Source organism: Pseudorca crassidens, chromosome 8 (assembly GCF_039906515.1).
Source record: "Pseudorca crassidens isolate mPseCra1 chromosome 8, mPseCra1.hap1, whole genome shotgun sequence".
Taxonomy (NCBI): domain Eukaryota; kingdom Metazoa; phylum Chordata; class Mammalia; order Artiodactyla; family Delphinidae; genus Pseudorca; species Pseudorca crassidens.
Window position 1 is genome coordinate 78,830,227 of NC_090303.1, and position 22,933 is coordinate 78,853,159.

At 36.6% G+C, this 22,933-nt stretch overlaps 1 protein-coding gene across 5 annotated transcripts in view; it reads left to right on the forward strand.

Moving 5' to 3' along the window:
• PTPRZ1 (protein tyrosine phosphatase receptor type Z1) overlaps positions 1 to 22,933 on the forward strand; it is a 165,267-nt gene that overhangs the window by 104,352 nt on the left and 37,982 nt on the right. For 2 of the 5 annotated variants that reach the window (XM_067746840.1, XM_067746841.1), the window contains exons 9-12: positions 6,240 to 6,424; positions 7,862 to 7,988; positions 14,227 to 14,273; positions 18,457 to 22,030. In XM_067746840.1, coding sequence (XP_067602941.1) covers positions 6,240 to 6,424; positions 7,862 to 7,988; positions 14,227 to 14,273; positions 18,457 to 22,030 — 3,933 coding nt within the window. The remainder of the gene's footprint in view (positions 1 to 6,239; positions 6,425 to 7,861; positions 7,989 to 14,226; positions 14,274 to 18,456; positions 22,031 to 22,933) is intronic. The other 3 variants (XM_067746845.1, XM_067746844.1, XM_067746842.1) reach the window with 2 other exon arrangements.

Sequence of the window (22,933 nt, forward strand, 5' to 3'; positions counted from 1 at the left end):
TGCTATGAGGATTTTGAGGAATATCCTTCTAGGTCTGTCTCTTAAATTAAAACTATATTATTGTATCTCACAAAAATCAGGCTGTACCACACTTATCTGTTTATTGATTTTGCTTTACTTAATGATGTAAATATATCATTAATCACATTCTTAATTTTATGTACTATTCCATTGTGTAGTCATAGCAACTTATTAAATCAGTTTCTCAGTTTGGGACATTCAGATTATATTTCTATATTTTGCTATTATAAATATCGAACATCCTCATTTTGACCATGAGAAAAGTAAGAGGTGGCATGAAAATTGTTAGAATTCTGCTCTTGGTAAATGCATTGTAGAAAAACATATTTTGCAAAATATCAATACATTATAAGTAATTGCAAAACCCATGAGAGGTCTGCATATCCATGCAAACTTCTTGAGGGTAGAAATCAAGCCTTATTCATTTTTGCATTCATAGGAAAATGCACTCAATGTTTGTGAATGAATCCATATTTTACCAGAACTTCAGTCCTCTATTTTTGCATTTTTACCTAGCGTTGCCATTTATTAAAAGGCGTTTATTTTTGGCTTCAAGGAATGGGCGGTGGCTCTTCTAAGAATCACAGAATTTAATGGAATCATCTGATCTTGAAGGAGTTAGTACCAGCTGTCTCTTAGTTAATGAGAAATACGTGTCAGTAACCATACAGACATAATGTGTGTGTAGAGGAGGTGAAGTCCAGGTTTGCCCCCTGCCTTCCAGGCAACAGATGCCTCCCTGCTGCCCTCTTATCCCACTAGCAAGGCTCTCCACCTAGAAGCAGGGGCCTCCTGACGCACAGTAGGAAAGAGCTGGGTCTTTTAAAGCCCAGTCGACTTCTGGTTTCAAACCGCAGTGCAAATACTTATTCGTTATATAAAAATTGTCAAGTTATTTAATTTCTCTGAGCTCAGTTTCCTCACCTTTAAAATGTGAGTTCAAAATGGCCACCTTGTAGGGTTGTTGTGAGGTTTAAATGAACTAAAGTTTGCAAAGCAGTCCATTCCCTTGAACATAATATGTTCCAGACCCATAGCTCCTATTACTGTAGTGTATGTGTTTGTGTGTATGTATACACTCATGTATATATGTGTGTGTATGCATTTATATATTTGTATATATAGAATGGGGCAAGTTCTCACTAGTACGGCGTGCTATTCAAGTTTTCCATGCTTAAGGCTTTTGTTTGTTAAGTAGAATTATAAATGCACTTTAAATCTCATTTGCTAGCATTGTAATATTATTTAATGCAAACTTTTTAAAAAAAAACCATAAAATATAAAATGCTTTTCCAGGCAGGGTAGCATGAAAAGAGTGTCTTCATAGCTTAGTGTTGTATTTGAGCTATGAGAAATTTTCTGTAATTTCCTGAAAAATGTCATGATGCATTATGCATCAGTAGACCTACCTTCCTGAAGGTCAGTCGTTGTAAATAGCATTCATTAAGGTCACATGTACATTAACTCTGTGCTCTAACCATCTGCAGAAAAGTGACGTGGAGATTATTTACTTCATGGAAGATTATATGTTACAAATTGAACTGTTGACGAAATTACTGTGTGTTCCTAGAGAAGATTGACTGAATTAGGTAGAATTCGAAAAATTTCTTTTGGTTATTTAAAGGGAATGGCATATAATCATTGAGAAGTGCAAAGCAGTGATAGATCATTTCTAGTTATTTTTAACATTTGTGGCAATCTTTACGTTCATCTTATTAAGATCTGCTACTCCGTGAGGGGAAATCACAACCTTAATATTGATTGTCTTCTGAGTCTGTCAGTCTTCAAGTTCCTCACGTGGTAGTCATCAAATTCCCTGTCTCAATACTTTTTAAAATGCGGCTCATAAACCTCACACGAGGATGTGGTGGATTTATCAGTGCGCATTCACGGAAGTACTTTTGCCACGGGCTGTGTTAAACTGGACCAAACCTCAAACAATGGGAAATACTGGGTAAAAACCTAGTGACATTTTCTCTGCCACTCCCCAAGAATCACCACGCTGTCTTTTCACTTCCATCTACATTTTTACTCATAATCCGTGGAAGTAAGACTGGGCCTTCTCCCTTAGGGCATGTGTCCCTTCTCCCAGGATGGGCACATAGAACAGCAAAGGCAGAAGAAAACTCCTATCTCCTGCCCTCGACCATCGGCACCGACTTTCGTGATTAGCCAATCACGAGACATGTCATAGGAAAAGAGGTGTCATGTTCTCCTCCTTTGTGCTTTTCCTTCATTTACTTCCTTTTCTTTTCCCACTTCTTTTCCTTTTTCCTCATGACACTCAGCGCTTTGCCTATTACTCTTTTGCAATTTGCTCTGCAAGGCATACGCGTTCCTATGTAGGAGGTGTTCACTCTCCAGATCCAGTCATTTAAGTGATGAGAAGGGAAAGGACTTCGTGTGACCTAAGTGTGTGAAGCTTTTACAACTTTTAGTGAGAAAAACGTGTACTTTTGAAAAGCACAACCTAATTTGATCTAAATGGCAGAATTTTTTAAAGATTATTTTGCATTCCTCTGTAAATGGAGTCTAGGATTTGGAAACTAGAAGCACCCATTACATTTAATACCTTACTAAATTTAAGGATTAGAGGAGTGAGTTTCCTATAGGCAGGGATGACACCGTCTTTATTTGTATGTCCAAGAGCACCTGGAACCAAGTAGATGAGAACTGAATGTTAAAAATAAGTTTTTAAGTAAGAACACTTACCACTCCCTTAAAATGGAGACCACATTCTCATTCTTTATATGTGAGGATCCCTTGCATGTGAACTGAAGCGCTTACTTGTATTCTGTGTGACTCGACGTGGACTCCAGATTTGTCACAGCCTGGCTCATAGCCACAAGCTTGCAGAAACCCGATTCTCCTCCTCCTTGGCCAGTGTTCCTTAAAGGATCAGTAACTGTGATCCAGGTCACGTGTAGCTTGTAGAAAGGAACCAGGGCATGCGATTCATTCCTAAGGAAGGAAATGGGACCTCAACATATTGTAGTTGTGAACTCCCCATAATCAAGGAAATTATATTTTTGTTACTATTTTATTACATTTATTGGTAGCTTGTATTTGGTGTCTGAATATATGTTGATCTGGAAGACACTTCTTGATTTTCAATCCAGATAATGAGCTTTATGGAGTGTATGTCCTTCTAATAAGATAAACTATTTTCAATACAAAATATAATGAAAACTTAGTGCAAATTAATAACTTATTCCATAGTCATTACGCAGCTTTATGTCTGAACACCAAGTAGTGTATATAAAATTAACTAGATTGTTATTTAAAAGATCCCATCCTACCTTATAGAAGGGCAACCCTTTGGCAAGGTCACAGACTATATACGGAAGTACTGGTCTTTCTCTTGAATGCATTCTAAAGTATATATCTTTTTTCCATAAAATTCTGTATTTCAGCATCTAAAGATAAGATTCAGCGGCAGCTTTATAACATATTACTAAGCTATGATTATCAATAAGCAAAAGGAATGTTTTAAAAATAAATTTCTAATTACAATGTAAATTTAAACTCTTAAACAAATTACTAATAAGCTTTCACAGAAGTGTAAAGAAGAAAACAAAGGAATGAAAACCTGGTGGCAAGGAAATGTGAATTTCTTTTCAGATTCCTACTTTATATTAATGCTGATGAAGTACCCACTGATTTCTACTATTAAGGCAAGATAAACATAGACGTCTGACCAAAATTGCCTGCACTATTTAGGAAGTAGTCCTTTGGGTATTTTGCAGCTAATAATTTTATGTTTTTCTCAGTTTCTCAGAGTTTTATGTTTCATGTACATGCATAAAACTCTAATGCATTTTAAGATAGTTTCATCTTTGAGGAAGAGATAGTTCACTTTAAGTCATTCTCACTCTGTACAAAGTGGGAGTGATTTTTGAGCAAAATCTGCAAATGATATTGACCAGAATCACTTTCCGTCTTTTAAAAACAGACTTGGGATTCATCAGAATCTAGGCTGAGGCAGTCCTGTTCCTCCACCTGTATAGTTTGTTAGCAGCTTACTTCTGAGATGCTTTGGTGGTCTTCTGCCATCTGGCGGACACTAATAGAATTGTCACTAGATAGAGTAACGATGATGGAGTCTAGACCTGAATTAGAATACATTTTCTTATTCTGAATTCGTGGTTTTGATAACGGAAGAATTGTCCTCTTGTTCCCAAAGGAACACCCCACCCTACATCCTCGATAAACAAAAAATGGTATATAGTTTTAACAGTGAAAACTTCTGTCTCTAACTCATACAAAGTTATTCATATATTGATTTAAAGAGTATATGTGTATATATATTTATGTTTATATATATTTATATTTCTCTGAATCATTCATATACCATTGCTAGCATAGCATACATATGCCAAAATATCTGTTATTAAATACTGTAATAAAATTTGTTTCAATTTATAAGGTCAATTGTTAGTTTTGGGTGCCCTCCCATGTTCACGAGAAAAACTGCAGACTGAGAGAGACAAAAAGGCTTTTTGGTCATATTCTGATGCTGCTGCTTGCATGTTTTCGTTGGGTCCTGGAAATAGTTTTGGCAGTAGCAATGATTGGTTGACTTAAGTAAACTGCGTGGTCTCGTCTAGTGGTTTGTAACTTCTGGTATCGCTTTAAAGCAAAGCCTGGATTCTGTGAGCATAATATGCTCTGCGAGCATAATCTTTGGCCTTAGGGACCTTTCTCTCCCTCTCTTTTGCAAATCTATCTGGCCTATGAAGAGATTATATTCATTACTTTGCTTTATTAGCACAGTATCATGAATTTTGTCATTTTTATCCTCACAGTCCAAATTATCACATTATGAATGTATTTCAGAAAGTATCAGAGTTTCCTTTCTGATGGGACTACATTTTTGGCATGATTCCCAGCATGGGTTTCAATTCATTTTAAGAAGTCCCTGAATGAGTTTCAGTATATTTTTTCAGCTAAGACAAACAAATCTTCTAATTCCCTGAAATTAATTGCTTAATCTATTTATGATGCCAAAGTGGGATTTTTGTCAGCAGGTCTGAAAAATATTGAAATAATAGTTTTAGTTCTTCTCTGGTTTTCTGTCATGGGGAATTTTTAATTAGTTTAAGGATTTTCAAACAATAAAACGTCTGATAATAGACCGTCTTTTATCATTGAAATTCTCCTCATCCTGAGCTAAGCATATTTGTCAGGTACCCAACAAGTGTAATAAAGACACCATAAACTTGAAGATATACTTTGTTCCTTTATTTTTGAAAATGAATCAGTATGCCAGATATATTCAAGACAGTGTTCTGGGCAATACAGAAATATGAAGCTCTGGTTCTTATGTTTATAATCTACTAAAGGAGTTAAGACATGCAATGAAATGCAATGAAATAATAACAATGCAATAAATAATAATGCAATGAAATAATAATGAATAATAATGCAATGAAATAATAATGAAATAATAGTGGTAAAACAAAACAGACAATTGAAAAAGACAGCGATCACTTCAGCAGAGATCGAAGCATGCATGACAGAGAAGGTTGCGCTTGATCAAGACATTTCCTGAGTGGGAAGATCAGACGTCAACAGATAGAGATAGGAGGTGTCGACTGAAAAAAAATGCACAACCTAAAAGTTGAGCGTTATGTTTTATTCGGCAGACATTCTAAGCACTTCAAGCCCAGGAGACAGGACTCTCAGATCACTCTGAGGGACTGCTCCGAAGAAGCAAAGGGGGAGCCAGGATATATAGGAGTTTTTGCAACAAAGACCAGGAAGTCAGAACATCAAAAGATTACCTACTGTTAATTCAAGAAAACCAGGTATCTCAAGTTAAGGAAGTTAGCATTTTTCTATGTATCGGAGGATGCACGAGTCTGGGCTCACTGAAATCATTCCTTTGATATGCACCTCAGCTGTCTGGGGTCAGTTTCCTGTACACTGTCATCCTGAGTTTCCTCAGGGGGCACTGTTGGGGCAGCTGTAATGTGATGGCTTGACGGCTGCAACATCCTTTGTTTACTGATATGGCAGGCAATATTTTTCATTCACAGAAGGAAGGAAGAAGTATCTCAGATACAGGAAATGGCATGAACAAAAGTGCCACAGTGGGAAAGTGTAACTTTTTACCCTTTATTAAAATACAACAAAAATGTTCACAGAATATGTTTCACTTGTTGAAATCCTAGAGGGTGACAGTTGTATCGATAACTGTACTTTTTTTTTCTCTGAAGTTTGTAGTTCAGAACCAGAAAATGTTCAAGCTGACCCAGAGAATTATACCAGCCTTCTTGTTACGTGGGAGAGACCTCGAGTAGTTTATGATACCATGATTGAGAAATTCGCAGTTCTGTACCAGCAGTTAGAGGGAGAAGACCAAACCAAGCATGAGTTTTTGACAGATGGCTATCAAGACTTGGTAACTATAAAATCAATTGTTTCATGTATTGTAGTTTAATTTTTAGGGTAAGAGCTTAAAATGATTGTATATTGTTGCCTTTCGTGACTTTAGACTTTGTATGAAGCTCTCTAGTGGGGTGAAGGGGACACAGAAGCTATATTTAACTATGTCAGAACTTACAGTGGTTGACACTAGGTTCTTACTAATGTTTTGAATTACGTGGAGACCACAGCTTTGCCAACAGCAACATTGTAGAGTAGACACTTATGGAAGACTTAGAACTGGAGATCATCTAGTGCAGCCTCTCTTTACAAAGAAAAGGACTCAAAGAACAGTTAAATACTTTATGCTCTCACCGTTGGGGAAAGAACTGGGCCTGGAATGTCAGCGCTCTGATACCGTCGTATGTTGTTTCCCCATCATACTGAATCAGCACAAGGGAAATAGAGTAGGGAATAGAGTAGGGGTCTTGAAAGTCCTTTTCTTTGCATCAAATTTCCAAGTAACAGAACTTCCCTGGTGGCGCAGTGGTTGAGAGTCCGCCTGCCGATGCAGGGGACAGGGGTTCATGCCCCGGTCCGGGAAGATCCCACATGCCGCGGAGCGGCTGGGCCCGTGAGCTATGGCTGCTGGGCCTGCGCGTCCAGAGCCTGTGCTCCGCAACAGGAGGGGCCACAACAGTGAGAGGCCCGCGTACCGCCAAAAAAAAAAAAAATTTCCAAGTAACAGATGTGAAGTCAATTGAGATAGAACTCTGGGGACATGAGGCAGGTAATCCTTAGTAAAGGATCCATGTCCTCTTGCTCCCCACCCATGCACAAGAATTAAAGAAAATAAAGTACAGATTCCTTCTGTGACCTGAACATCTCAGTATTAAGCTTTGCCCTGGAAGGGAGGTATTGAGGTATAGCTGAGAAAACCCCTCAAGAAAGCCCCCAGTGTAGGTCCAAGACCTTGAACTCTGAATACAGACACTCACTGGGGTGTCACTCAAGCCCTAGGAAGCTGCATTTAAACAAAAGCTGGTGTTGAATATTATATAAACAAAATAATGAGATTTGTAACAACTTTTTAATTCAGATGTCTAGAACAAAGACACTATGAATTGAGAAAGTTGAGGGATTTATGAGAATATACTATTTTTCACTCCATAATGATGTGAAGATAATAATTCTATTTACATAGAAATTTTAAATAAATATTTAAAATACGAAATTTTCTAATACTAGATCTGATTTGTAAAAGAAAAAAAAAGTGTAGTTTTCCAGTATCTCCCTAATTCACAAATATCACAAGTTCAACTTAACAACATTGCATAGAATTTTTTCTCAGGCTAATAAAATATAAATTTTTCTATTGACAAATGAGAAAATCTTTTCTAAGCACCGATGTCTAGCATGTTAGTACTCCTATGAGAATAATACATTTGTACAATTACTGCCACCTTTCTTTTAGGGTGCTATTCTTAATAATTTACTACCCAATATGAGTTATGTTCTTCAAATAGTAGCCATATGCACTAATGGCTTATATGGAAAATACAGCGACCAGCTGATTGTGGACATGCCTTCCAATGACCCTGGTAAGTGACCCCCTGATATGCCTTATCTAAATAAACGAGGCTAGTTTAATTTCTGAATGCATTGGTGCTTTCTCTCTGACTTTATATTCTTTTGGCCAAAAGGCAAAATGATTTCCTTTTTAGTCTGGATCATCAGGTAATTTTGTAAAGCATGGAACTCATTTTTCATGTAGCAGATATGGTGCAGCACAATAAGTAAATTTATTCTTAATATTGAAGTTTTCTATTTGTAAAATAAGAACAGCAAAACCTATGGTAACGTCTGTACTGGCCACCAAATGAAAATAGCTAAGTAAATATAAAGTCTTTGATTTTGGAAAATAAAGAGTTGGTTTCATTTGTGTTTATTTCCTCTTTCAGCCCCCAAAGCATTTTGTAGTAAGTATATACGTGATTCAAGAATCATATGAGGTACTTTGAAATATCTATACAAAGCATCTCAAAAGTTTATCTTAGATATTTTAATCCACTTTTTGTAATTTGGTGGGGGAGGGGGAGCTTTCCTCTTAGATTTGCCAGTATTATTCCATAAAAGCAAACAAAAAAGTTGTTTCTAATTGTATTTCATTTGCATGCATCTTCTCTAAGTATTACAGGAAAATCTTTGATCTCAAGGCATATGCAATAATTGAATGAAGTGCTGACCATCATAATTTGACAATTTACAAATTTACATAACTAAATTAAAGCCTTCCTTTTGTTAGTATAAGCATTTTTAAAGTGATGATAGAATGGAATTATATATGTGCATATATGTGTGTGCATATATATATGCATACACATCATGCACATGCATGTTCATAAATATATGCAAACATACATACATACACAAATGTCAATATTCTTTGCTCATCCCTATCATGAGGCTACTCACTGAAATTTTCACAAGTTTTTAATGGCGATGGTTACAAGTGATATTAATTGTAGCGTATTTTACTTTTACATATGGAAGGAAAACTGATGTCTGTTGATTTGCCTTTGTGGCCTCTATGCTGTAGCAGGGCTTTAATCTGTTACAGGCTCATTCATTGATGACCTCATCATAGTTGTTCTCATTAGTTGAACTTTTAAATTAAAGAATATATGTCAGAGCGTTAGATGTTAGATTATGGATCCTTCCAAACCACAGGCTACAAAACTTGCCAAGATATTTCCCAAGTTAGAGCATTGATGGCTAATGAATATTACTACTTTCATGATGGCAAAATCATTATTTAATAATATTTCTTATAATCTGCCTCATGTCCTGGGTATAACCATCTTTCCTATTGCTTTTATTTAGCATTATTTTTCAAAAGCAGGGTTGTTTTAAATGGAATGTGAGCTCTAAGTCTTATTGAAAGGTGAGTATCAAATTAACTGACCGTGGTTTCACTGTACCATATCACGCCCCTCCATTGAATGTCATCCTTCACCAAAGTTCCCCATATTGATCCACGCCCAAAATGACATCAGTAGCAGTGCACCATTGACCATGTTGGCCAATATCATATGTGAATTGTTTAAATGTGATATATAAAAATCTCCTCTAATATATTGAATGCATTCAGTTAACTTTACTATCTTGGTTTGATTATACCACTCTAATTTCTGAACATAAAAAAATTTCCCAGGAGTTTACAAAAAATAATTTTAGCTATTTATGTTGTACACTTTCTTACTCTAGCCACTATGCTAAAAGTTTAGACTTTCTGAATTTTTTTGTTTTTTATTTTTGAGAGAGAAGCTTATTGCATATGGAAAAACAGATCAAATGTCTATTTTCTACAGAGGTGATTTCTGAGTGATCCTTTTAGACTGAGTCTATACTGGCACAAAGTATAATGTACTTGTATCATTTGTAGCACTTACACCATTTGTACAAAATAATACATATTATAACTTAATTTCTATTTGTTCAAAGGATCGGGACACCATTGAACTAATGAGGTGCTAGCTTGGACACATCATTTAATCTCCATGGATATCCCAGTCCCTTAGAGCATTTTGTACATGTTTTGGTAAAAGATGGTATTTGATTTGATATTTTAGTATGATATTACTCTTAAAAGCCAAGGGTTAAAAACTTAGTTTATTTCTACCAAAAAGTCCTTTGTCTAAAACCGATTTACCCAAAGTTTGGGCTCTTCCTATTTTGATAAAAAAATATTAGTTCTTTCTTAGAACTCATTCTTTCTGATTGTGAAGACTACGATGGCATTTCAGCCCATATATTTTCAGTTCATCATTGAAATTACATTACCTTAAAGATTGTTTCTTTGGTAAATATATCACAGTAAAAGTCTTGACAGCAGTACTATCCTGTGGTTTAGTGTGATGGTACCTACAAGATTTGTAAATTTTATGATTTATGTGGCTAATATAGATGTAAGTGGCTTTTGAGTTTGCTGCTTATTTCATGGTTTTTATTAGTACCATTTCATCCTGTTAATCATGTTGTTTCATTACCTTAGTAACATTGTAATGTACCCTACTGAATTATTCTATTATTTTGGGTAAGCTGTTTCCTAAATACTGTACTGTTTGTTGCTTTTGTTTAAAAGGAATGAAGGAGATCACTTATAATTGCCCTCATTCCTTCAGTCACAGATTTTAAATATTCTAATCACTATCTGTGAAGGAAAACTCAATCTTCCAAATTGTGCATTTAACTTTGGCTAATTTGATTAATTTATCACAATTTATCACTTAAAATGCATTTTAATTACATTTGTTGTTGTGTACAACAGTATCACCATAAATTAGTGTCCATTAAATTTATTATAAATCGCTATTTTAAGATATATGCATAAACTCATGTCCAGAAACAATTTAAATTTGTCGAGGAAACCTTTTTAAGGTTAAACAAAATGGATATTCTTTTTAAAAACTTTTTTAGAATTATTTCTTTTTTATTTGGTTGTAACTAAACTAATGCTCGTTTCTATAATGTAGATCTAATTATGAAATGGTTATAGAGGACATTATTTAAGTACATGTTTTAGGGCCTTGATAATTATATGTGTTAAATGCATGGTGAATTAGGTCAACACATTTTCCTGTATTGTGTGCTTTTCATTTGTATAACAATTGTCTTTGTTAAATCACTATATATTGTCCTTATTCAGCCTGTACCATACTACACTACAGGAGTTATTATATAATGATATTTAAAAATCACACTTCAAAGAGATTGCAGTTGACATTGCTTTTGCCTTTTTGCACTGTGAAACTTGGCTTAAAACCTTCAAACAATTAAATAAGCCTTGCTTGCCAACCTACATCAGTGTTGCTTTTCTGTGTTATGGAATGTTAACGTGTGACTAACATGCTCTTTTAGAAAATCTAACATTGCATGTGCCTCAAAACAAAACCAGAACGAACCAATAGGTTTTGTTCTATTATCACATAAATGTGAATTTTAAGTGTTCAGTCAAAAAAATATATTGACAGTCTTCACTATCGGACTTTTTGTATCCTTCATGGAGTCTGTTTTGATGAAGTGAGAAGATTCTGTAAACCAGTATAATTTTTTATCTGTTTAATATATGTGCCTGAGTCAGACCAGTGGCCACTAAAACATTAGTTATTATTTGCAAGAAAACAACAGGCCAAAGTGTACCCATTCTGAGACCTCATGCCAATCAGCAGCACTAGACCTTGAGTGCTATGAGCTCTCAGACCAGGATTATGGCTCGGATTCTCCAGGGAGATAGAAACAACCTTTCAAAATTATTTTATTTCAAAATTGTTCTGAAGAGGCTCAGCAAAACACTTCTAGATTATTTTGGGCAGGGCTATTAACGTGTTCCTGGGCAACCCCAGGATTTCGGTCAATGCAAATGATCTGAGTCTAGTAGGAAACCAAAATGAAGATCCTTCAAAGTGGGTTTTTACGTACCAACACGAAGGCACCCATACTTGGGTGCTATATTCACCCATGAGTGTGCCATGAAATAAAGAAGGGTCAAAGCGCTGCTTGGACCCATAGGTTCTGCCCCTAGGGCCTGAAGGGGCCCAAAGGAAACTTCTTGCTTCTTATTGCGGTAAACAGCAAAGCCAGTTATAGTAGAACTCACTGATCCTGATACTCGTTAGAGGATATGATTGAGTAGAATTATGTATTTTAACTTAATAGGAAACATAATCTATACAGTTAAGTTATGCTCTGGTCAAACGATAAAAATTAATCAAATGCAATACACACAGAGAGTACTGAAAGAAAAGAAAATCAGTCCTCAATGTAATAATTATATACACCCCACCCCAACCCTGACAATAAATAAGAGAATTATCTTTGCTCATTAAAAGTATAAAGTTAGGTGAAGTTAGACCAGTTTTTAAAAACACTTCTGTAAGAACGTTGAAGAGAATGGACTCTCACTGAGATGTTTTTCGGTAGCCTCTTAACAGAGAAAAATCTGTATAATACATATATATCACTTAACAGGCATTTAATTATGATTTGCCCTTATTAATGTTAAACTATTTTAAAAGTACATGAAAAGGATACATAAGGATACATAAAATTATGTATTGTTTTACATGCCGAAATGGGAGATTTTTACATGCATGAACTTCTCTAATTGTAGTTTTTTAAAAATCATATTAAAGGTTTTTTTATTTCTCTCTCACAGTTTAGTTGCCACCCATTTTAAAATTCACATATACTGGTTTCCTTGGAGGTTATAGAGACACAGTTTCAGACTATTGAAATCACTTTCATTTAAAAATATAAAGAATAAAGAGCATGAAAAACGGGGTGGGAAGGGGTTTCACAGAGACAAAAATAGAAAAAGGAGAACACTAATGATCCAAATGAAAGTTTTCAAATTCCTTCTTTTAACAAGAAAAAAATAATAATTGAGAGTTAAGATTTAAGACTATGATTGTTTCCCGTGAATATTTTCATTTTTATAGCATCGAAAATTATTCAGGGTAAGTAACTTTAAAATAATTAAATAGTCAAGAGTATTAATTTTATCTAAATCTTCATGGGGCCTGGGCTTACTTCTATGTTTTACTTGAGTTCTTGTCTAAATAGAATTCGGGCACATAACTATATTTTATAGTTTTACATTTCTTAATACCTAGAAATTTTATCATAAAAATAAACTCAAGAAAGTCTATATTGTAAAACAGGCCTGGATGTGATAATTATTTAATGTTAGTTCAGTTATGCCTTTGAAAATTCTATAGACTATGCATTTCCTTTGAGGATCTATAGAGGCATAAAAAATAGAATATAAGCAGCTGTAGGATAGTGAAGAGCATAAACTTCGGAGATGGAATGAGATTCTCTAAAATAATAGGCATAAGAAGGGCATCTTTGTAATAATGCTCAAGCCCTCACAGTTACCCTGTCTCCCATCTTCCTGATGCAGCTTGGATGAAGAGTGAGGAAAAGTGGTCCTCGAGCTCCTCAGTAATTTGGCAGTGGGGCTACATTCCTTGTTGGAGAGAGGGAACCAGCTCCTTATCTTTCCTAACATTTACTGACGGGTCTTGTTTTAGGATTGAGATAGCCAGGGACTAGAAATACGCTGATTCTAGCCAGTTGGGAAAATCAGACTTAAATGATCCTGGTCATTATATTCCTCGCATAGATGGCATTAGTTGAGTATCCCTGGGAAGAAGGTGTGGGGCTAACCCCGGTCAGTCCTTCCTGCTGCCAGTCCAGGCTGGACCTGCTGGAAAACATTCTTCCTTTTATCTGGTGCAGTACCCTGTGTACAAATACGTATGAGGCCAAATCTGAAGAATAAAAAGACCTACTTGAGCTTCAGTCAGAAGTGGACCTTGAGGAATAAGTAGTTGAATACGAAAATAAATCCATCAATTCTCCCCTGGCATTTTCCCAACTATGCTTTTATCAGCCATGCTAAGAATGAAAGTAAGTCTACACTGATGAAAAATTACTTGGGTTTCTTTACCCCCAGTAATATCAGCCTCACTGTCCCCTTCTCCCTTCTGAGCTTCAATCACAGTTAGGGTGAGAATAGGGAAGGGAGTTGGAGTGGAGGATAGAGATGAAGGTTTTGAGTGCAGTTTACTGTACGTTTATGTAGTGTTGTGTTATGTAACATTCAGTAGTCTTGAAAACTGAAATTCAAAATTTTTATTTTGGGCAATTTTTATTTTGGGTATTTTCCAAACTAACAGTCTTTCTTTTCCCTTTTCCCTCTTTCATCCAACGGTTGACCCATAAGGCTGAAATCATTGAATAAAAATGTTAATAATTTTGTTTTTAATTTTGTAGAACTTGACCTCTTTCCTGAATTAATTGGAACTGAAGAAATAATTAAGGTATCATAGCTACTTTTTATTCAAGTGCTTTAAAATTAAGAAGTCTGGTTTGGATTACCGGTTAGGTTTCAGATGTTGCATTAATAAAAAGTTCATGTTGCATTATTCATTGTTTGTGGGATTAGTTGCTGAGCTTTGTAGATAGACATGTAATTAATATACATGATTTTTTTATGAAGAAGTTGGAAGACACTTTAATTGGTATAATTTTTAAAAAGAGATAGAAAAGGTTTGTTGATAATTAGAAAAACAGTGAACTTTAAAAATAATGATAGCTATGAACTATAGCCACAAATTGAAATTTTTTCATGTTCAAATGTCTCTAAAAGACTAAAATAATATTTAAGCAATCCTTAATATTAGTACAGTTTATTTTTAACTAACTTAACCAATGATTGACAGATTGATAATAAATATGAGTCAAAGTATAAATTGTATATATTCTTTTGCCCATTTAATTTGATTATTTTTGTTTGGACTACTTATATTATAAATGTCAGTTGCTAGCACAAGGTCCTCTAAGTAAATGGGCATCTAAGGATATTTATAAATTTTGACATTGTCTTAATTTTTGAAATAGAGAGAAAATGACTGTTTGTGTCTTATATTCAATATTTCATCCTAAGCCCAAGTGTGCTGTTCATTATAACTGAGACTATATGTTAAAGCCAGATTCTGTTGTTAATGATAGTATGAATTTGTCCATAAGTACATATGTGTGTATGAGCTGGTAACTTGTGAAAACTAATCCCACCATCTAGTAATAAATAGCAATTAGGTTGTGTTTTCACAGATATAATTACCTCAATAATTTATTTATCTTATGGCAGTTCTCTCTTACAAAGGACTCTTTTACCAAAATGACCAGTCCGCATTTCATCAAGAGTTCACAGAACTCAGCTAAAGATATCTCTGTGTGTCTGTGTGTGTTTGTATGCACGCATGTGTGCACGTGCATGTGGATATGAATATACCTAGAAATGATTACCAGAATCAAGTCAAAGGCAAGAAAAAGAAATTATCTTTACAAATCATTGGTTTTTGTCTTAGCCAGTTTGGGCTGCTATAACAAAATACCATGAACTAAGTGGCTTATAAACAGCAAACATTTATGTCTCACAGTTCTGGAACCTGGGAGTCTGAGATCAGGGCACCAGCACTGCCGGGTTCTGATGAGAGCCCCTTCTGGATTGTTGACTACAGACTTCTTGTTGTGTCTTCACATGGTGGAGGGCAGAGCAGAAGAAGCAATCTTTCATGACTCTTAATATAAGGGCACTAATCCCATTCATGAGGGTTCCACCTTATGACCTCATCTAATACTAATGACCTCCCAAAGGCCCCACCTCCTAAGACCATCACTTTTGGGGTGTAGAGTTTCAACATGTGAATTTAGGGGGGACACAAACACCGTTCATAACACTATTCACTTTCATCGATTCATGCAGGAATGAATGATAGAGGTTGGCAAACATCTGGAATGTATCAGTGATGTTTCTAAGCTTGAATATGGAAATGAATAGTTTGGGAGATGTTCCTCAAATTCTCTTCCAATAGGACTGCATGACTTTGAAAGACAAAGTATCTCCAGCACAATCAAGGCTTTACAATAAAAAAATTTTAATAGAAGTTGTGAAGGATAACAGGTGTGATCCTTTATAATATAAGTAGTCCAAACCATAGTGAAAGAGAGGTTCACAATAACTCCATAAGAAGTTATAGGAAACAGTGTCCATTAAAATATTTGTGGTTTCAGATATGTATAAAGTAATCTTAGAACATGAATCATATATTCTTCTTGAAATGTTGACATGAGATAATATGACCTCATAGAGATGTACAAGACTTAGTTGGGTGGGATTAATGAAAGGTCCATCACTTTCATCAGATTCTAAGAGGTATCTGAACCTCACAGTCTAAAATCTGCTAGAAAAGAAAGCAATGAAAGGGATATGTGTGTTTAATGTGTGTATAGTTTTTTTTCCAAAAGATCGAATAGAAGAAAAGGTGAGTATGTTTTAAGAACAATTTTATAGACATCTACGTAGCTTGTGATAGCAGGATGATAAAGGAGGTTTGTGTGGGAATCTAAGAAAAGAGGAAGAGAAGCAGTGTTGCTGTGGGATTTGATAGAAATTGTCAGATCATATAGAGAAGATAGATGACATGTGTTTTGGGAACTTTACTGTGAAGAGAAGGGGAGAGGTAAAATGAATACTAGACGTTGAATTAGAGATTTTCCTTTATTTTCCTTTTAACTAGGAGACATCTGAGTTTAAGCTGATGAGAATGATCCATTCAAGAAAGCAAAAAATTTAAAATACAAAATAGAGGGAAATAGTTGTATTCAGTTCCCGAGAAGATGATAGAGAATGGATTAGAACGCAAATGTAGGAAATAGAAAGGAAGGGGAACATCTCTTCAGTTACAACAGGATGAGAGGGGCAGGGGTGGATTTTGTTGGTCCCGGTTTTTGATGTTTTAACATTAGGAAGAGGTGTGTTTTTGTCTAGTGGCTTCTACTTTCTCTATAACCAGGAAAGCCATCTGCTGAGAATGAGGAGAGAAGGAAATGGAGATTTGAATAGAGCAGAGAAAAAGTTTGAAAGTCTTAATAAAGGGTAAGAGTGTGGAGTGATACCAGAAAACTAGGCAAATATGCAGATTTGCAAAAATGAGGAAGAGTTCAGAAACTCCATATTGCTAAGTTGAACATTGATCCTCAGAGAAACTCTGGATCAGATTATGAAACAAGTGTTTGTGAGAACTTCTAAGGAAAGAAGAGTATCTTTCACCAAGAGCGAGTCAAGACAAACTATTCTTATTTCCTTTTACATGAAGTTTCTGGGATTGAAGATTAGGGGAATATTTATTCAGGAAATTATTTGATAAAATCTCCTGGTTGTCCTTGCGAACAAGGCATCAAACACAATGCAAAATTTTATCAAGAAATACCACTGGTGAGGAAATGTATCTGGGGAATCGAAGAGAATATCCATTTTTAACGACTCACTTCTCAGGGTTATCACATGTGCCTTAAAATAAAAAAAAAAATACTTAAAACCAACTGAATAATTAAGCTCTGGATAATGATGCAGACATTAAGCTCGAAAGCTTGTGTTTCATACAGGGCCACTTTCCATGTGTATGAGACAAAAGCTCATGAGCACACGTGGTTAAAGATTCAGATTCTTTCTACTGATATTGGTCACGTTCTCACTGACTAATTTGTACTCGGTAGCTTTTTTCTCTTTTTAAGGCACATGGCCTTAAGAGGTCTAATAGATGGCAGTGCTAACAAACTTACAGAATCATGTCCCACGTGGACAAAAAATATCATATCTTGATACGTTTGGCAATTTAGTTTTCTAAACATATGATTAGATGTTTTATAAAATGCACAGTTTAAAGAAAAAAAGAAAGCATGGGTTTTGGTTGACCTCTAGCCAGATAACTCCTGGGCCATTATAGTGATTAAGTGTCCATGAAAGACTGGGTCACCTGAATAGTGTTTCTAAAGGAGACACGAAATTTAATGACCAGTACTAGAACCATATTTTGACAAGTTGTCTTTAAAATGTCTGCCTCCGTCTAAGATGAAATTCTCAGGGAAAAGTATTTAAAACAAAATAAGAAACAAAACCAAAAACCTCTTCCAGTCCTAAACCTTCCTCTCATGATGGCTTAAAAATTGTGATTTATCCTTAATATATACAATGAAATATTCTGAATATACAGCTGCTTTTGTCTTTGAAGTAAGTTGTTTCATTGCCATTTCACAGCACAAGAAGCTCATTGCTATTTAGCTTGTTGCCAGATGAACTGAACAGAGAAATATAAACACAAGAAAATAAATACTGTGTTACATAACACTCTCAGTAAGTAAATACCACTACAATGTGTCTTCAAAGTTGTGGTATTTATTGATTTACTTCCTTTCATCAAATAAAATAAAATAAAGTAGCCATAAATAAGATGTTTTCATTAAGTTTAGTTACTCTCCCTCAAGGGTGGATAATAACGGTTATAGGATAGTCATGGCTTCTACGGGGTGGTGCTTTATGTGACGTTCCCAAAATCCCACAAGTGAACTTTCACAGCATAATGCAGTATAAGATATTATTAAGATTCCATTTTTCTCTTATTTCCTTATGTCCCATTAAATCTTATTTGTTTTTCAAAGGAGGAAGAAGAGGGAAAGGACACTGAAGAAGACACTGTTGTGAATCCTGGTAGAGACGGTACCACAAACCAGATCAGGAGAAAGGAACCCCAGATTCCTACCACAACAAACTACAACCAAGTAGGAACGAAATACAATGAGGCCAAGACTAACCGGTCCCCAGCAGGAGGAAGCGAATTCTCTGGAAAGGGGGATATTCCCAACACATCCTTAGATTCCACTTCCCAACCAGTCACTGAATTAGACCCAGAAAAAGATGTTCCTTTGACTTCACAGACTGCGACCCAGCTACCATCTCTCACTCTGGCAGACACTTCAGTCTCTTTAAGTGATGGCTCTAAAACTGTTCTCAGATTTCCACAGATGAACTTGTCTGGGACTGTGGAATATTCAAATACAGTTTCTGTAATGGAATCTCCAGAGGTATCTACTGATATCAGTGGGGAAGAGAGTTTATTGACCAATTTCAAGCTCAGTACGGAAGCCGATGATTCTTCAGGCTCCAGTCCCGCAACCTCCGCTGTGCCGTTCGTTTTTGAGAGCATATCCCATGGCTCTGTGTCTTCTTCAGAAATCCCAGAGGCAGTCACATACGATGTCCTTGTACCAGAATCTACGAGAAATGCTTCAGAAGATTCAGCCTCCTCGGGTTCGGAAGAATCTCTAAAGGATCCTTCCGTTGGTGGAAATGTGTGGTTTCCTAGTACCACAGATGTGACAACACTGCCCGACGTTGGATCAGGTAGAGAGAGCTCTCTCCAGACTAATTACACCGAGATGGATATTGATGAATCTGAGAAGACAGCTGAGTCCTCTCCTCCAGGCCCACTGGTGTCACAGGGTCCCTTGCTCACAGATATGGAAATGCCACATTATTCTACCTTTGCGTACTTCCCAACTGAGGTGACACCTCATGCTTTTACTCCATCCTCTGGACAACCCGATTCGGTCCCCACCATCAACCTGGCACACCCGCAGACAACTCAACCAGTATACAATGGTGAGACACCTCTCCAACCTTCCTACAGTAGTGAAGTCTTTCCTCTAGTCACCCCTTTGTTGCTTGACAATCAGATCCTCAACACTACCCCTGCTGCTTCAAGTAGTGATTCGGCCTTGCATGCTACGCCTGTATTTCCCAGTGTCGGTGTGTCATTTGAATCCATCCTGTCTTCCTATGATGATGCGCCTTTGCTTCCATTTTCCTCTGCTTCCTTCAGTAGTGAATTGTTTCACCATGTTTCTCAAATCCTTCCACAAGTTACTTCAGCTCTTGAGAGTGATAAGGTGTCCCTGCATGCTTCTCTGCCAGTGGCTGGGGGTGATTTGCTATTAGAGCCCAGCCTTGCTCCATACTCTGATGTGGTGTCACATCAGACCGCTACTCGTGCTGCCTCAGAGACCTTGGAATTCGGTGGTAGTGAACCTGGTGTGCTTTATAAAACGCTTATGTTTTCTCAAGCTGAACCGTCCAGCAGTGACGTTATGATGCATGCACGTTCTTCAGGGCCTGAACCTTCTTATGCCTTAACTAATGATGAGGGCTCCCAATACCTCTTCAGTGTTCCTTACAGTTCTGCAGCACCTGTGCATGAGTCTATTCAGGGTTCCTTCCTTAGCAGCCCTAACCACGTTCCGATGCCTGAGTCTCCCTTAGTAACCCCAAGCGCACCGTTGCCGCAGCCTACTCATGGCCTCTCTGGTGATGGGGAGTGGTCTGGAGCCTCCTCTGATAGTGAATTTCTTTTATCTGACACAGATGGTCTGACAGCCCTTAACGTGTCTTCACCTGTTTCTGTAGCTGAATTTACATATCCAGCATCTATGTTTGGGGATGATAACAAGCTGCTTTCTAAAAGTGACATAATAAATGGAAATGAGACGGAACCACATATTGCTTCTTTCAGTGAGCTGATTTACCCTTCTGAAAGCACAGTCATGCCCGACCTGTATGATAATGTAAATAAATTGAATGCGTCTTTACAAGAATCCCCTGTTTGCACTTCTAGCGCAAAGGGCATCCTCCCAGGGCTTCTTGCTTTTACTGCTACTAAGGTTTTTGATCATGAGATTAGTCAAGTTCCAGAAAATAACTTTCCAGTTCAGTCTTCACACGCTGTGTCTCAAGCATTTGGTGATACTTCGCTTAAACCTGTGCTTAGCGCAAGCTCAGAGCCAGCATCCTCTGACCCTGCTTCTAGTGAAATGTTATCTCCTTCAACTCAGCTCTTATTTCATGAGCCCTCAGCTTCTTTTAATACTGAAGTATTGCTGCAACCTTCCTTTCAGGCTTCTGATGTTGACACGTTGCTTAAAACTGCTCTTCCAGCTGTGCCTAGTGATCCAATATTGGTTGAAACCCCCAAGGTTGATCACATTAGTTCTACAATATTGCATCTCATGGCATCAAATTCCGCTTCAAGGGAAAACACGCTGCACGCTACATCTGTACCAGTCTCTGATGTATCGCCTACTTCTAATATGCACGCTGCTTCACTTCAAGGTTTAACCATTTCTTACGCAAGTGAGAAATATTTTGAACCAGTTTTGCTTAAAAGCGAAAGTTCCCAGCAAGCGGTACCTTCATTGTACAGTAATGATGAGTCGTTCCAAACTGCCAATTTGGAGCTTAACCAGGCCACCCCCCGGGAAGGAAGGCATGCATTTGCTACTCCTGTTTTATCAGTTGATGCACCACCAGATGCGCTTATAAATAAGCTTGTTTACTCTGATGAAGTCTTCACCTCTGCCAAGGGTTCTATGTCTGATGAGGTATTGGCTGGTATTCCAACAGTTGTTTCTGATACAGTTGTAACTGCTGATCATTCTGTCCCTTTAGGAAACGTGTATGTTTCCATTTCAGTTATTTCTCCCAACAAAGATGGTTCTGTAACCACAACCAAGTTGCTGTTTCCTTCTAGAACAACTTCCGAGCTGACTCAGAGTGCCAGATCTGATGCTGATTTAGTGGGTGGTGGTGACGATGGTGATACTGATGATTACGATGATGATGGTTATGATGGCAGAGATAGAGATGGCTTATCCCTAAATAAGTGTATGTCGTGCTCCTCCTATAGAGAATCACAGGAAAAGGTAATGAATGATTCAGACACCCAGGAAAACAATCTTGTGGATCTGAATAACCCAGTCTCATACTCACTATCTGAGAATTCTGAAGAAGGAAATAAAGTCACAGGTGTAATATCAGACAGTCAGACTGATGTGGACAGAAGTCCTGATAGATCACCACCAACAAATGTGCCACCCCAGAAGCGCAGTGATGGAAAACAGGAAAATGACATTCAGACTGGTAATGCCCTGCTTCCTTTCAGCCCAGAATCTAAAGCTTGGGCAGTTCCTACAAGCGATGAAGAGAGTGGATCAGGGCAAGCCACCTCAGATAGCCTTAATGATAACGAGACTTCCACAGATTTCAGTTTTCCAGATATTAATGAAAAAGATGGTGATGGGGTCCTGGAAGCAGGTGACTCAGAGATAACTCCTGGATCCCCACAGCCCTCAACACCGACTGTTACTAGCAGGCACTCAGAAGTATTCAACATTTCAGAGGCAGGTTAGTTATGGATCCAAGGGATAGATTGAGGTGTGGTGGCCTTTTGCCTCAAAAAATAGAAAAATCGTGGGAAGAGAAGTTTGGTAAAATGGCCATCATTTTTTAAAATCAAGATATTCACAAATCAATTTACAGTTTTTAAAATATGATTTTACTCATTATTGCAAATGCATACGCAATGTGTTTCGATCCTTAAGTTAACACTCTCCAAAATAGATAAGGTGATTTTATTTATTGTCAATTTTTTCGTATTCTGCAAGATACCTATTACATGTGAGAGCAATTATTGTGTGCATAATACATTTTCAGTACACTGCTTTTTAAATGATAGATTGGAGTGTGTTTTAGATGATTTTAATTTTAAGGTTTACTCATATTCTAAAATAAGTTGTCAACTAATTCTCTTGAATTATAAAACGAATTATAAACTGATAATAATACGATATATGTATCACCTCTCTCTGACCCACCCAATGGAAAGGAGTTAGATCATTACACATCCACATCAGCTTGGGGGCTTTAAAAAAAGTCCTAGTGCTAAGTTTTGAGAGTTAATGGTAAGATTTTTTTTAAGATTTTAATTTTTAAAAATTGTCTTTGTTTGATTACCTTAATGTTGCCTAAAGAGGGCAGTGTGAACTAACAAAATACATTCTACTTTATACTTGCTGTTATACACCTTTCTAAGAAGTTAAATAACGGCCATTAATATGCATAGTGTGTATAGGTATTGTATGACAAGATGTACAATACTAGAACATTTTCTGTAGAAATGCATTTCATTTGTTAATGTATTTTATGCAAATTAATTTATCAGCCAGATGTTTCTTCGAGCAGATTACTTGCAGCATATAAAATACAGATGTTTGCTTTAGATGCCAATGGGAGAGAAAAGGGGAAATT